The 16746-nt window shown below is 43.1% G+C and overlaps 1 protein-coding gene across 1 annotated transcript in view; it reads right to left on the bottom strand.

The window, feature by feature from the left end:
• PRICKLE2 (prickle planar cell polarity protein 2) overlaps positions 1 to 16746 on the bottom strand; it is a 343057-nt gene that overhangs the window by 98039 nt on the left and 228272 nt on the right. Inside the window, 1 exon segment of the mRNA XM_007445671.1 lies at positions 1718 to 1901. Coding sequence (XP_007445733.1) covers positions 1718 to 1901 — 184 coding nt within the window.

The following is a 16746-nucleotide window of genomic DNA, read 5'->3' as shown; positions in this document are numbered from 1 at the left end:
CAGCAGGAAGCAATGTGAAGAAGCGTGGGTCTCTTAGAAGCTGCTGGAAATGAGGTTAGCAAGAAAACGAAACAAGCTCACAGCTGTCTCGAGGTGTGAAAACTCACTGCTCAAGTACTGCCAGTAGAATCGTGATGTCAAACACAGATATTCAGTCACCCACCACCTCATCTGAGTTTCCAGACAAACTCAATCAAATACTCTCATTTGTTTTCGACCTATTCTTTAATAATACAGTCTTTACTGGAACAGAAGAAAATCAAGACAGAACCTTAACCCACAAACTAAGAACACACTTCTTTCTTTCCGCTGATAACCCAACACAGAAGTCCCTTCAATTCTCAGGGAGATTATTTTCTGTGAATGTTTCTGTTCTAAGACATTTTCACCCCAGTAAAGAATCAGAGTAGAGATCACAAGCCGGAAGCGCCTGTGCGGCATAGGAAGATTAACACAAAAGGGCTTAGTGGAGACTAGGGTGACTTGGAGAGTCATTTCTTTCTCAACACTTCCTGGAAAGAAGTGCTAATGCTCAACTCAATGGCCTGCACACAAATCCCTGAAGAGTAAGATTTTAAACTTTAAAATTAAAATTTCCTAATTTTTAAGTGTTAGCAATTTTTAAGTATTAGTGACTAATTCGAAAGTTAAACAATCCTTTGCTGGCTGAACAAATCCTGCCTGTGTGCTTGATTTCATCTGTTAATTTACAACCTCAGAAAGAACGAAAGAAAGAAAGAAAGAAAGAAAGAAAGAAGAAATGGCTAACGGAAGACGAGATCGGGTGCATTCAGGGTGTTATGGCCATAGACAAGAAATGGCTAACCAAAGAGATGTTATCAGGGTCCCATCCCTTAAGTTCTTGGTGAATTCTTAGGTCTTCCCTAGCCATAAAGAACCTTTTCTAAAAGCATCACCACATCTAAAGTTCCTGACTTCACTTTTTAGGGTTTTTAAGCTTCAAAACCTTGTTAGACATAGAGAAGATCTCCAGAGAAGAAACTTCCTGTGTCAGAGGAAGGGTACAGTGGTCTCACACTTAACATTCTGATAAACCTGTGTCGCAAAGACGCACAGGGAAGATCATGACAATATCCAGCTTACAGGAGGGGCTTCTACACCAACAAGAGGCTCGTGGAAGAGAAAATTCCAAGTACCAAGAAATGCAAAGCAGAAGCTGTATATCACTGAGAGAAATGCAGTGAAAGGAAAGAAACCAAGTTCATCTCACCAAGTTAATAATAGGTACAGCCTGTGGGCAGTGCCAAAATATTTCAGGAAATGTCCATGTCTTTCTTTGTAAAGCCAGGCCAAACTTTTGAACACAGCATTAGATCACTGGGAAGAATAAGGTAAATCCTTATTTCCTTTCTCTCCTTTACAAAGAATCTTAACATTAAGATTGATGGCCAATGTAGAACGCCCCTTCCCTCTCCAAAAATGAAGTTTCATTATCTAATGTTTCCAGACGTTTCTAGACAATCTTTGGGTAACAGTTAAAAATGGCGATACAGAATGAATTAGCCATGGCCCACCCAAGGCTCAGTTTCATTTCTCTTTCTGGTGTCCCACTGGGACCCCAGACATCTTCATCCCATGCAGCCCCACTTCTCTGAATCAGCAAAGTCAACTCTCCCTTCTGAACCGGAATGAGGAAGGACGGGTAAGACAAAGGTAAAAGCCAACGCCACAACTGCCCTCCTGTCAAGAACGGTACCTGTTCAGGCTTCAGCCCCGGCGGGACCCAGGCGTACTCCTCCAAGGCACAGCCTGAGTCGTCATCCGAGGTCGAGTTCCTCTGGAAGTCAAACATGAGTTTGCTGACAGTCTTCTCCATCGCCAGGGGCATCACCGTCACCATGTGCTCCTCCTGAGGGCACTTGCAGTGCAGGCAGATCTTCCTGCAAGCGGCAAAGACGGGAGGTGAGAAGGAAGGCAAAAGAAACCATGTTTTTCACTTGGCCGGCCACTCACCAGCCCTTGGATCCCAAACCACAAACACATTCCTTGGCAACCGGCTTCTGGCATCTGAAGGAGAGCTCCACAGCATGCCTGTCTTTGTAGAAGGCGTGGCACTGCGTACCTGGAAATGTCCTGAGCCATCAGAGGCCACCAGGTAAGCACGCTAAGGGTATTTCAACATGGACAGCAACCTTTTCTTCTATATCAGTATCCCAAGAGGAATGTCAAAATACCTTTTATTTTACTAGGTAGAACACTAGATGTGGACCTTGACCACAATTTCCTTGACTGGAAGCGTAATTAAATATACACAATACATATGCAGACCAGAAATATTACCAGTAGGTTTAACAAACAGTGACAACATTCCGTTTTTATAAAAGGTTTCTAGACCTCAGGAAAAGGAAGTGGTTATAAAAATAACTGCAGGTGAGATTTTCTCTAAGAAGAGCAAAAATATTTTTGCCCATTAAACAAAGCTGACCCTAAGATCTCATGGGAAAGACATTTCCACCTCCACTAAAGATACTTGTAGGTTTGAAATTCTAATTAGAAACCCCAAATTACCCCACATTGGTAGCTTTTTTTGTTAATATACAAGAGGATCATGCATGTGAATTATGTCAAAAGATAGCAGCCAAAGATACAATCCTCTCCCCCAAATAAAACATTTCTCTTTTAAGATTACCATCTGTTCCCTTTTCCATGGCTACAAAAATGATGAAGCAATAAAAACGCTGATGTCGGCAACACAAGAGCACTTCTAGCTTCTACCAGTAAAATAAAAAGAAAGGAAAAAAATAAAGGAGGAAATAATTTTAAGAAGATAAGCTGTTGTACCTGTACTCTGACCTTCAGAATTAGTTTCAGTAGCACCTTATAAAACTGATGAAACAGCCCAGAATTCTAATCCCCATATGCCTGAAGTTTTTGACAACAGCTTTGTGAAGATATAATCCACACACCACAAAATTCACCATTTAAAAGCCTACAGTTCACTGGTTTTTAGTATATTCTCAGAGATGTGAAAGCATCACCACTAATTTTAGAACATTTTCTTCACCCTCAAATGAAACTCCATGTGCTTCCCACCTTCCCCTCCCCCCAGGCCCTGACAACCACCAATCGATTTCCTGCCTCTAAGGTTTTACCTGTACTGGAAATTTCATATAAATGGAATCTTACTATATGCAGTCTTTTGAAACTGGCTTCTTTCACACAGCGTGATGTTTTCAAGATAACTCCATGTTGAAGCATGTGCCAATCTTTCATTTCCTTTTATTGCATTATAATACTCCATATACTAAATTTTGTTTATCCATTTATCAACTGGGAGACATTTGGATTGTTTCCACTTTTTAGTCTTTTTGAATAATGGTTCCTTATTTATGTACGCGGTTTTTTGTATGGATATATGTTTTCAATTCTCTTGGGTATTTACCTAGGAATGGAATTGCTGGGTCATACAGTAACTTTACGTTTAACATTTTGAGGAACTATCAAACTGCTTTCCAAAATACCTGCTCTTTTTTACATTCCCACCTGTCAATGAACGGAGTGCTCCATTTTCTCCACATTCTTGCTGCACTTGACACTGTCTTTCTCTTTGATTGCTGCCTAGTGGGTGTGAAGTGGTATCTTACAATGGTTTTGATTTGTACTTCCTTAGTGACTAGTGATGTTAAGCATCTTTTTACGTGCTTATTATATATCTTCTTTGCAGAAACGGCTATTCAAATCTTTAGTTCATTTAAAACTGTCTTTTTATTGTTGAACTGAAAGCATTCCTTAGATACTTTCTGGATACAAGTCCTTATCAGATATATGCTTTGTAAAAATTTTCTCTCATTTGGTGGGTTGCCTTCCCTTTCTTGATGACGTCCTTTGAAACACCTAAGCTTTTGGTTTCGAGGAAGTCCAATTTTTTTTGTTGTTCCTTATGCTTTGGGTATCAATATTTGAGAAACCGGTGCTTGACCCAAGGTCATTAAGATTTACTCTTGTATTTTCATCTAAGAGTTTTATGGTTTTAGCTCTTATACTTGAGTCTATGACCCATCCTGAGTTGCGTTTTGTATATGGCAAGAAGTAGGAGTCCAACTTCATCCTCCTGTGCCTATCTAACTGTCCCAGCACCATTCAACTGCATTGACCTTTGTCAAAAATCAACTGATCATAAATGTAAGGGTTTATTCTGGGCTCTCAATTCTATTCCATTGATCTATATGTGTACCCTTATGCTAGTACCATACTGTCTTGATTACTGTAGTTTTTTTGTAGTAAGTTCTGAGACTGTGAAGTGTGAGCCCTCCAACTCTGTGTTTTTTTTTTTTTTAATTCAAACAGAAAGTCACAAAAATTATAATCATCCTCATCAGTTCACTCAGTCTCTGTTCCTCTTTTAAAAAATTATTTTGGCTCTTTTGGGCCCCTGACATCTGAATTGTCAATATAAATTTTAGGGTTGGCTTGCCAATTTCTGCAAAAAATCAAGCTGAGATTTTGACAGGGATGGCACTGAATCTTTAATTCAGAGAGCATTGCTATTGTAACAATATTAAGTCTTCCAATCCATGAACAAAGAACGTCTTTCCATTTATTTCAGTTTACTCGAATTTCTTTTAATGATATTTTGGTTTTCAGGTACAAGTTCTGCACTTCTTTTGTTAAGTTCATTCCCAAGTATTTTATTCTTTTTGCCATTATTGTAAATGGGATTGTTTGCATAATTACATTTTCAGATTGTAGCGTAGAGAAACACAAATGATTTCTGTACCTTGATCTTACAATTTTGCTGAGCTGGTTTATTAGTTCAAATAGTGTGTGTGTGTGTGTGTGTGTGTATTCCTCAGGATTTCCTATATAAAAGATCACATCATCTGTGAATACAGACCGTTGCACTCCTTCCTTTCCAATCTAACGCTGATTTTTTCTTTATCTTGCCTTATTGCCCTGGCTAGGTCCTCCAGTGAACAGAAGTGGCAAGTGTGGAGCTCTTTGTCTTGTTCCTGACCTTAAGGGAAAGTATCCAATCCTTCACCATCAGGTATTTACATAATTGTGTGTTTTTTGGTAACTTTCCTTTTTTAAGTTGAAGAAACTTCCTTCTATGTTAGTCACTGAGCGTTTTTATCAACAAAGGGTGTTGGATTTTGCCGGATGCTTTTTTTGCATCTATTGAGATGATCAGTCGGTTTTTGTCCCTATTCTTTTAATGTGTTAGCCTGAATTTTGACACCAAAATGCATTTAAAGAAACAAAATCAGTTTTGTCCAGCCAAGTGAGGCTTGTCAGATTCTCCCACTTCCTGCCTTTCATCCGACTGAAGATATACCCAGACAGAATATGCACACTTGGATCTGGTTTGCATCTCCAACCTCAGAGAAGTTTCATCCAAACCCTGGCTATTGCTTTTAAAAATAGTCTGAGCTCATTTTAACAGTAACTCTTTAATTAATTAGCTACTGTAAAGAAGTCAGGGGTCTTGGGAAGCAGTCAGGGTTTTGGTTGTTTTTTTCCCTCCAAAACTTTTTATGCCGGTTTATGACTTAAGGGAAGAAAAAAGTTTCAGTGTGTTTAAGCAAGTTCAGGAAGCTCTTTGGTGACTAATGGTTTTTTACTGGAAAGTCATACTTTTAGAACAAAACGTAGAGATCTTTTTTCTAAACGCAGTCTCCAGAATATTCATCAATGAAACTCATTTATTCAGCAAGGCAGGGAACAGCACACTTTTTAACGCTGGACGGACATAATCTAATGAACTTCGAAGCTCCAGAAGAAGGAGCAAAGACAAGACGAAAGGAAAACACAGAATTAAAGAACCAGATCCGTAATGAGTCTCACTGAGTAGAAGCCTGAACAGAAGGGAGAAAGGGGCGAGGGCGAGGGCCCTCTTTAGTCATTCAGCAAATAACCACCAAGTACCTACCATCTGCCAGGCACTGCTCTAGGCACTACTGATACCCAGCCAAAACAAATAAAGATCCCTCCCCTCATAGAACCTATATTCTCAGAGGGGAAGAAACAAATAAGCAACGAACGTAACAAATCATTCGATCATATACGATAGCACATTAAAAATGCTAAGTGCGACACAGAACAAGAATGGTGAAGCCGGATAAGGGCAAGCAGGATTAGCGTGGAGGCACCGGAGCAGGACGCGCAGCACCTGACTTGCTTACACCTGACACGCACGAGCCCAGATTCGCACACCAGTCGTCCGAGAAAGGAAATATCACTCCCACTTTCCAGAGAACAAAGGCTCAGAGAGTTTAAGCAACATGTTGAAAGTACACCTGAAATAGCCAGCAGAACAGAGATTCAAAGTAGGATCAATCTGACCCCCGAGCCCTAATAACAACCTACAGAGGGCACACCTGACTCCAACCAGAGAACAGCCTCTCACTCCTGAACAACAAACACATTCAGAAAAATCAAAACCAAAGAGGAAACAAGAAAGAGGAAAAAGAAAAAAAAGGTAAATCAAAACCACAAGGACCGTATGTATTTTCCCCGGCTAGCTGCCTGCCTTCCATTCCTCATTTATAATTAACAGGCACTTCTGTGGCAAGGCATTATTATTTGCGGAGAATTTTTAACCCTTTGAGTGCTTCCATGACAGCCTTTGGAGGGACTAATTTAACAACTTCTGTTTACAAATGAGGAACGCAAGGCCCAGATGCTCAGAAAGGTTCGGAGGGGTCAGAGGTAGAGCCGAGAGCATTTCTCCCGGTCCTCACGTCTTTCTCTCCCTCTTGGCAAAATGCACACAGCAACACCCAACAGCTCTCTGTTTCGACACACTGATTAAAGCTTCTCAGGAGTGCGTGGGGAAATATATGATTTGGCTTTTTTTTTTTTTTAAAGAGACATTTATGAAAATAGAACCTGCTAGTAAAGCAGGATTTCATTAAAAAACCCAGTAATACAAAGCTTGCATTGGTTTCATTCTGTCAGAGGTGACATTCTACCTGTACATAATTGGGTTTGTGAATGACAGGTTTCCAAGGAATAAGGCATGATTCAGAGAGCAGAGATCCTGCATCCTCCGTCTCCCTTCCCTCTACCCAGCAACAACCCTTGCCACCCCCCACTCGAAAGCTGAAGCTGTAAATTCATTCGCTTCCGTGTTCAGAAGCCACCAGTGGCTCTTCCATGAAATACACAACGCCGGTAGGTATTGAAGGCTCTCTTTTGAACCCGTCTCAAAGCACTCTGGTCATCTGCACCAGTGACCACAGCATTTGCAAAATGACTATCAATTTATAGCAATTAACTCACCTACCGTGATTCCGAAGGATTCCTTATAAATAGATTGGGGGGCGGTGTGTCTCTAGGGGGGGTGTCTCATCTTTGAGATGTTGACAGGTTATTTATAACACTGAATCCTGAACCACAATGTCTTGTTTTGTGTGAGAAGCGATAGGATGAAGGAAAGAAAGGAGTCTTCCGTTGTCACACGATGCCGACAAGTTCAAGTCAAAAACTGCAGGATTCTAGATTTGGATGGGATTGGAAACACATCATTAAGTCCTCCCCCTCCACGCTTTCCTTCTTTCTCTCTTTCACCCCTTTTCTCCTCCTCCTTTTTCTTCTTTTTTTAATGAGAGGAAAATATTGTTTGCAAAAGAACTCCCATGTGGAAACTCAATATATAAAACAGAGCTGCCCAAGTTGATGTGACAGAAGGAGGCCGGGAGCCCAACTTCTCTCGAGCTCAACCTTCTCCCAATATCCAGGCATTTTCATGGCCCTAACCTCCCAAGGGTTCGAAAGACACAAGTCTGGAAACCAGCATACTTCCCAGGACAGTTCAAGGTTACTTCTAGTATCATCAAAACATGAAGTAGGTGCCCAATAATTTGACAGATGGTAGAAAGACAAAAAGAAAAACAGAGGCTATCGATGGCTTTGAAGAGACAGGTAATTCCTAATCATCAAACTCTGCAGATGATGATGATTCTAGTCGTAGGAAATTGTATATCCGGTTTCTAAGACATTACATGGAGATGACTGGGGAGCAGTGATGTGCCCCAATGACTTTGATTTGATAGGACTGAGACAGGGCCCCGGAAGTGCACGTCCACCAGCATTCCAGGTGATTCTGACATGCACTTGAAGGACATTTTTCTATAGCTAGCCTCCCAGTTAGAAGGAGAGCACCTGAGTCAGAGTATAGTCTGAAAACTGGCGTGTTCTACCAACATTACCGGATGGTCTCTGGACAATGGACATTTTAAAAAGTGTTCCAGGGGATCTATGCCAACCCGTCCTGACTACCATGTATTAAACTCTTATATCACCAAGCCCACCTGTCACTCAGCTAGGTACCTCTGGGGCGTGTGTGTGAAGAGATGCTGGTGAGCAGCAGGACCACACCAGCCACCAGAACAGTGTCTCTCACTGCCAGCCTGCTTTTTGGTCCTGCCTTTTACCTCCCCTGGGGTATGGGCTTCTGCGTCCCAAGTCCATGGTCAGATCAGGTTCAGGCCACTTTTATGCACAGGGTCAAAGGAAAGACTGCTTGAAGAGTGGCTCAGTCCCAACACAAGTCAAGTGATAGATGACGAATGCAAAGTTCTGGGCTCAATATGGCAACGCCTCAGGCAGCTGAGAGCAGGTGTGGGAAAAGACATTTTTGTTAAAGACAGTGGGCTAAAAGAACCCAAAAGCCTCCACAGCTTTTTGCCAAATAATAAATGCGTCCTAGGTGTTTAAATTGTTCCATGACTCGAGTTCACTAAAGGCAAAAGAATAACTCCTTTTATTCTTAATAAGAGGAAGCCTTTTTCTCCTATGGTAATTTAAAGCTACCACCTCCTTACCCTAAAAAGAAGAACAATATACAATGTAGGTAGAAAAGAATCAGGAATTACAGATAAGCAAGAAGAAGAAAAATAATTCAAACACTCACAATCCCAGATATAATCACTGTTAAACAGAAACAGCTGCTGGTCCCCTTTTCCCTCATGTTAAGAAACCAGAGACCAGATTTCATTCTATGTGCACGCCATCAGCGAGGACCAAGGGACAAGACTCTGGCCTGAAATAAAAAGACATGAGCCAGAGCTACCCACACATGTACACACAACACTCTCGGCAAGGAGATGTGCATTCTTCAATGCAGATAAGTGGGTTGGTTCTGATCTGGTGCCCTGTAGCAGGATCAGAGAATTTATTTACGTAGCGCGGAAGCCGCCAAAAACGTTGGAATTGCAATATACACTTACGGGTATCACAGAGTTAAGTTAGGTTCCTCAGATAAAAAACATGTGAAAGCCAGATTTCTACAGCTATCAACTTTCAATTTTCTGTGCAAGTAGGGAGAGATGGGGCATGGATAATTTAAAACCACTAAGCCCTGGCTTTGAACTGTGTCTTTGTACATCGGTCACAGACTCTCAGAGGTGTGATAACTTATGTCACTGCCAACCACCTAAAGGATCTGTCCTCGGCAGGCCAGACTTACGAGGGGCTGGGCAAGAGCCAGGCTTCCCCAGTCTGCTCTGCTGCCCAATTTCCTCAAATTTCCAATGAGGACTTATTGGAAACGTATCACACACATGCAGAGCACCAGCCTAAAATGAGCCAAAAATTATTCTCAGTTTACTGCACTCTGGAACACCTTTCCCACTTTACCTGTTTTGTTTTTTGTTTTTGTTTTTGTTTTTGTTTTTTTTTTTACTAAAAAACAGGTAAATACGTGTTCTGAGTAAAGAGAGATTGTACTGGGCTGCAGGCTCAGTACAGTGGGTATTCTTAGCCAAGAAAGGCATCACCGTGCTGAGTAAGTGAGCCGGTAAGAATTGGAAGCGGGGTCCCCTTGCTTTAAGACATCGCTGAGATACTCCCGTGAGGAATAGGTCAGAATTGTCAAAACTGAACTATCACAGAGAACACTACCTGTTCCCCTCCAAAATCGCATGCGTCACATGATCACACGACCCACGCACAGGGCTTCAGCTCCTACCTTCCACGTGAGATGACGATGCTGCGAGAGGCGGAAGTCTGTCCGCAGAGGATCAAGGGCTCCACACCACAGGTCTGAGCCCCAGGGCCCTGACTCCAGTGCGTACTTTGCTACTGGAGGATGGCCGGTAAGGCTGAACACGGCGGCTGTATTTCTAATATTGATATTATTTCTTACATTTACAGAAGGTTTATAATAGTCATTTTGTTTCACAGTTTACCTCCTTTACTCATTCTCAGCAGCCCTATAAAGTTGGCATTTCACGCGGATGAGCTATGTGTTCTACAAACTCATAAGCAACTCGACTGCAGTTATACAGACTAGAAGCTACGCCGTCTGACTCCAAGACCAATGTTCTTCCCACCACCTTGTTTTAAGGAGAGTGGCCAAATCTTCCTTCTTTTCTTCTGTGCATCTTTCCATCCTTCCCTGCATCTGTCCAACCATCCTTCCATCCATATCCAACCAACCACCCAGGCAGACAACAGTGATTGAGCACGTACTGTGTACTAGGCACTGTATGAAGAGGCTGGGCATACAGCAGCGATTCAGACAGTATCTCTAACCTCATGGGGCTTCAAGTCAAGTGAGGAAGACAGACAACAGTCAGGTAAACACATAGATAAACTTGCCATTTACAGGTCGTGGTAAGTGTCATGATGGAAACAAGCAAGGAGATAAGAGAGGGGGGCCGAGGATGGAACAGGAAAGGCCTCCCCACCGAAGTGACATGTGAGTTGTGACTAGAAGACGAAGTAGGAAGCAGCTCTGAGAAAGACCAGGGAGAGAGTTTTCCAGGCAGAGGGAAAGCAAACAGAGGCTCTGAGGTGGGGAGGAGTGTGACCTCCCCTCCCCCATCACTGTCGTCCTGGATGACAGTGACCAAACTGGCGGAGCCACTGCCTGTCCCAAAGCCCAAGCAGCGATGTGAGATTCAGGGGACGGTGCCATTCTAATGGGTGTAGGAAAGCTCTTCCTTTCTCCTTAACCCCCTTCCCCTTGGAATTCCTATATTCCTCTGTCTTGATACCCAGACGTTGGCATATCCTGTTATTTGCAGTCTCACTGGCTCCTTTACCCCCTCCCTCCAGCCACAATACTGTGTTTTTCCCCTTTTTTGGCAAACACTCCGTCTGAATGAGGGACCCAGGCATGAACCTTCACACTTGCCATGTCTGGAAGCAAGATTTCTATCTCCGTGAGAAAGGAAAAACGGTTTCCTAAAAAACACAGAAGCTCAAGGGCGGAGACTGTGACAGGGCCAGCTGGGTACGAGGTTGGTGCGAGCAACAGAGCCAAAACCCGCTGCCGGGCCCATCCAACTCCCTGCCCTCCGCCCGGGCTCCAGGGGCTCTGGCCATCTGCACCAAGAGGAGGTTCCTCTCTCCCAGGCACTGCCAAAGTTGCTACAGGATCATCTTCAGTGGCAGTGGTTTCCTCTCTTAATATGTCGATTCATATTTCCATGAAGAAACATACACAGTGCCCTACTTCAGACTAATTTATCTTGGAATATTTAGCAGTGGAAACACATTTCCTTTAAAAAAAAAAAAAAAAAAAAATCCTGTTGGATGACTTTTCATATTCTGAGTATCTCTTACCAGACTCTGATTTCCAGGTCTGATGTCTCAGCAATTGAGGAATGATGTCTTGGATTGGGTTTCCCCAGAATCAGATCCTTGGAAGGCATCTGAACATAAAGAAGTTTGGGAGGTGATCCCAAAAAGGCCTGACAGGGAATCGGAGAAGGGAAGCAGGGCAGGGAAGGACACAGGGAGAGGTAACGACCAGCTGAAGCTCTGGGCAACTGAGACTCCTTTCAGTTGAGGAGCTTCGGGAGATGGTACAGAACACTCCTCAGAGATGTCCCACTGGAGAATCAAGGAGGCAGGAGTACTTACCCCCCAATTCCCAACAGTCACTGGGTGAAGACCACACCTGGGCCCCTGTGGCCCACCCCACATACGAGATAGGCAGGCTAGAGCAGAGAGTTACGGCTGCTACCGAACGAGGAACCATGGGTCAGGGTACCCTGGAAAGGTGAGGGCCAAGGGGGAAGAGGGCGCTACTGCAAGTGTTCGAAGGCAGCTTCATTTATTAAACAATAATTCACTGAACATCTACTATGTACTATGCATTCTGGTGACGGTTGTGAGGGATTAAAACAAAACAGTAAGGAGCCCCTATCTGACTGGGACACAAAGATCTAGGCCACAAGGAGCTAGAGCATAAATCTCAAAGTCAAGAGTACTTGTGGGGTTAGTTAAAAGAGTGTCCTTGTTCCTAGGAGATAGATGCTGAAATACATACAGATAAAGGATTATGTTTGTCATTTATTTTCAAAGGGTTGACCAAAATAATAATCTATGTGTATGCATCGCGGGCACACGCAAAAAAGAGAGGGAGGAAGGGAACAAGCAGCACAAAAGTGCCAAATGTCAGCCACAGACATTTCTAGAAGGGTGTCTGGAAGTTCATTATGCTATTCTTGTAAACTGTATATAACACTGCAAGTTTTCAAAATAACTTTTGAAACAAAGAAACAAAGTGAACAGTCCTGTGACTTTGTTGTTAGGTCAGTTATTAATAGAAAACCTACCATGGGCTGGGCACTGCATACAACTTGCTAAGTAGGAGGTTGCTAGGTAAAAAGAGAAGGAAGGAGTATCCCTGACAGTTGAATAAAGGCACGAGGTGAGACAGAACAAGGTGTCATCAAGACATTGAGAGGAGTCTAAGACGGTGACAGGCTAGCAGCTGGAGGACTACACATGCAACCCAGGTGAAGGAGTTTCCACTTTGTTGTAAACATGTTCACAGGCTAGTGAGGAATCTGCCTACCAAACACGCAGCTAGCTAATTGAGCATCGTAATGAGTGTAAGGAGTGAGACCTCAAAGAACTTGGCTGCTGATGGTGTCTCCATGGTAACACTGCTACCTCCATCACTGCATCCGTAGGAAAGCCTGTGGGTACCTAGAGAAGCTCTGATTTCCTGAACTGCTGTCAGACCAACCGCCTCCCTAAGAAGAAACCAAGGTAGATGGAATGGTTATGCCTGGATCAAATCCTCCATTTCTCTTTGTCCGTATGTTAACCGTGATTTTATGGCGTGTATGCTTTTGCTTCATTGGACGTTGAGCAGATCATGTTCCAAGAGCTTCTCCTTTCCAGATGAGTCCTTCAGAGGAATAGTTTCTGAGGAAATGACTGCACACTGAATTCTAACACTCCCCACCTCCCAACTTCAAGAACTGGAAGACTCCACAAAATATCTCTTTGTTTGCCTTTCTCTTCCATGCCACCTGCCGTGTGTAAGAAGTTGGCTAAGCCCGTGTAGACCAAATCTGAAGCATTAAATATCCCCTATGCACTTAAAAACAGTAATATAGTGCAGTGGATTGAGATATTAGATCTTGGAGGCACAGTGCCTTGGGTTCAAATCCTAACTGCCACTTCACTGAGTTGCTGTTAGGATTAAATAACTGAATATCTACAGCATGCTGAGTGTAGTGAAATCTGACTCTGTGCCAGCTTGCTAGGCCCTATGCTCTGGGTAGGGACAAAAAGTAAAACAAGTCAATAAAAATAGTCATGGTTCTGGTTCTCTAGAAGTCACTCTAACCCCTACTAATATATTCTAGTTGGGATGGAAACAGATCAATGGAAAACAGATGGGTGGCAAACAGGTCATTTCTACAAGTCTTTATGAAATACCTAGTATATACTTTAAGGGGTGCTGGACTGAGAAAGGTAATTTGATTATTATCTTTACCAAAGGATTACTTACCCTTTACCATCCTTTTAATATTTCAAGGTCACAGAAACGACCTTGGTTTCTTACCGAGATACAATAAGGCAGACAGGTTTGGACATTAAATTAATGACCCTGGGACTGAGCGAGTACTTCAGAGCTGCCCACGCACTTTCAATTCAGTTCTGAATTGCCAAAAATCTCTACAAAGTTAGTCAGAGGAACAAGGGTTACTATCGCCATTTTATAGAAGGAGAAGGGGGAGCTCAAAGAAGCCAAGTGCTGTGGTTGCTACTATTAAATGTGGTGTGTCTGGAACGCCACATCTACTTTTTCTCACCCTGAACCAGGAAGAGTAAAGTCAGTTTGGTTCTACTTCTAGGATACGCTTTTTCCAACTTTCCTTTCGAAGGAGACATTTTCGGAGTGTACACCGGGTTCTGTGCTAAACACTTTCCCCGCATTCCTTATTTAATCCTCATAGCACAGTTAAGAGATGGAAATTATTAATATCACCCTCATTTTACAGATGGGAAAACCAAGGCTCAAAGTGTTTCTGAAACGTACTCAAGCTCCCACAGCTGGGAAAGGATGAAAATGGAAACGCAGACCTAGATCTGCTAGATTCCAGAGCCCTTCACCAAACACCTGAATGCCTTCCTGGGGCCCCGTCAGACTGACTGCATTGGTCCCTTAATCCATGTAAAACAAGTTGTGCTTTTCTCCCTGTTCACACAGAGGCCCCCAAATCACTGGCAAGTCATAGGAAATTCTTAAGTGGCTGCTTATTAATAACATTTTCAGTTTATATTAGGCTGCCTTTCATCCAGGGGAACTCAGCCAGCTCCATACACAGAGAACCACTGAAATCCAGCCATTTCTGGTGTGGATGTGGGCCAGCTGGCGAGAGCATCCCTCAGGGGCTCGGCTTGTGGGGATTCTGGCAATGGTCACTCCCTTCAAAACTTGACAGGGCCCTTTAATACCCGTGCTGAAGGGCTGGAGGTAGAGACTTCCCAGAAATCCATGATCCTCAGTGAATGAGGCCAAGGCTCAAGATGACCCCAGCGGACTTGGGAAACAAGAGTGTCAAGAAACTGGGTGTTTACCAAATACCGAGGCTGGAAGTAAGGCCCCGCAATTGATATTGAGTTAGACACAACAGCAAGAGATGTTATTTTCAGGAGAGACCTGGCTTCAGTCAAGTCCAGGGAAAAACACAAAACCCATTTCTCAAGGTTTCCCAGAGGGGGGTACAGTCAAAAAAGGCAAAATGCTGATTTCCCTTCTTCAAGCCCGATCCATGGAAAGGTTTTTGTGGTTTTGTACTCAGCCATGACTAGTCTCTTCACGCTGCAGCAGTGAGAGGATGCAGGGAAGTACAGAGAAAGAAAATAACGTTTCCTGGTTTCATGTTTTATTGGAAAGAAGCCCTGGATGAAGTGAATTCACATGGTCTACAGGAGTGAGACACTGAAAACATTTAAGAGTTTGTTATATTCAGATTTGACAAGGTGATGGTTGAAGGATCTATGTCCCCTAGACGCACCTCCTACCCCCAAATCTGGGGATGCAGCAATGCCTATGTGCTTTTGGCTGAGCTGAACAACAGCCCAGACTGTGGACTCCCTTGGGGCATGGGATGAGTGACCTCTACTCACCATTTCCACCTTTACCCTTCTAGCCCAATTCACCATCACCTCCTGCCTGGGCTATGGCAACAGCTTACTTGTCCTTCCCTGTATCCACTCATTCCTTTCTAGAACCTATTTTCTACTAATGGTTTTGTTTTTTAAAACAATGGCGATAACACTCAACTCCCCTGCTTAAAAAGCTCCACTGGCGGGCTTCCCTGGTGGCGTAGTGGTTGAGAATCTGCCTGCTAATGCAGGGAACACGGGTTCGAGCCCTGGTCTGGGAAGATCCCACATGCCACGGAGCAACTGGGCCCGTGAGCCACAACTACTGAGCCTGCGCGTCTGGAGCCTGTGCTCCGCAACAAGAGAGGCCGCGAGAGTGAGAGGCCCGCGCACCACGATGAAGAGTGGCCCCCGCTTGCCACAACTAGAGAAAGCCCAAAGTCAAAAAAAAAAAAAAAAAAAAAAAAAAAAAAAAAAAAAAAAAAAAAAAAAAGCTCCACTGGCTTCCCACTACAATTAGAATAAAGTACACACTCCCTAACGTTGGTCTCCGAGATACAATGTAATCTGGCCCTTCCTTTCCTGTCTCTCCAACTTCACTGTGTCCCATTCCCCACCTTCTCCACCACGTTTTGGCCCCAATGACCTTTTGTTTGTCCTTTGTGCTTGTGTGTGTGCCAAGGCCATCCCTCTCTTAGGATCTTTGCAGTGGCTGTTTTACTGCTTGGAGCATCCTACCCTGAGCTCTTTGAGCTGGTCTATTTTCATACTCAAAGGCACCTCCACCAAGAATCCTAAAAAAATTCCCCACTTGCCCTTCTCATTCACTCTCCATTCTATTATCCTTTAATTTTTTTTCTTAACATTTGTCACTGTCAGAGACTATTTTACCTGTTGCTGTATCTATTAAATGTTTTTCCCACGATAATATAACTTCCAAAAGCTCAAGGAGGTTACCTTGTAACTAGAACAATAAGCATTCAGTAGGTAGTTCTTTAAAATTTTCAATCTCTAATACCCAGCCCAGCATCTAGCTTGGCAGTTCTCAACTAGAGGCTGAACACTTCATGGGCACACAAAGAAGATAGAATCAATATGTAAAATTTTCACTTTTTAATATATATTTTATGGAATTACTAAAAACGTATACTGTTACAATGATGCCAAAATGTACAGTGTGAGTTAACCATATGATCAGTAGTACATCATCAAAACCACACCAAAGAAAGACTGTCTTCTTCCGGGATTAAACAAGACAAAGGAAAGTTAGGGCAGAGAAGAATATATTTCTGTTGAGAACAACCAAGAACTGTATACCGTAACTGCAGTGTAACTTAATTCCGCTAAGTGTACTGCAAAATGTCCAATATTTGAAAGAATGCCTTGAATACAGAAAGACTGAAAACCCCCAGTTTAACCTAA

Source organism: Lipotes vexillifer, unplaced genomic scaffold (assembly GCF_000442215.2).
Source record: "Lipotes vexillifer unplaced genomic scaffold, Lipotes_vexillifer_v1.1 scaffold239, whole genome shotgun sequence".
NCBI classification, from domain to species: Eukaryota; Metazoa; Chordata; class Mammalia; order Artiodactyla; family Lipotidae; genus Lipotes; species Lipotes vexillifer.
The sequence above is the reverse complement of the archived record's forward strand: the minus strand, read 5'-3'. Positions and strand labels throughout refer to the sequence as shown.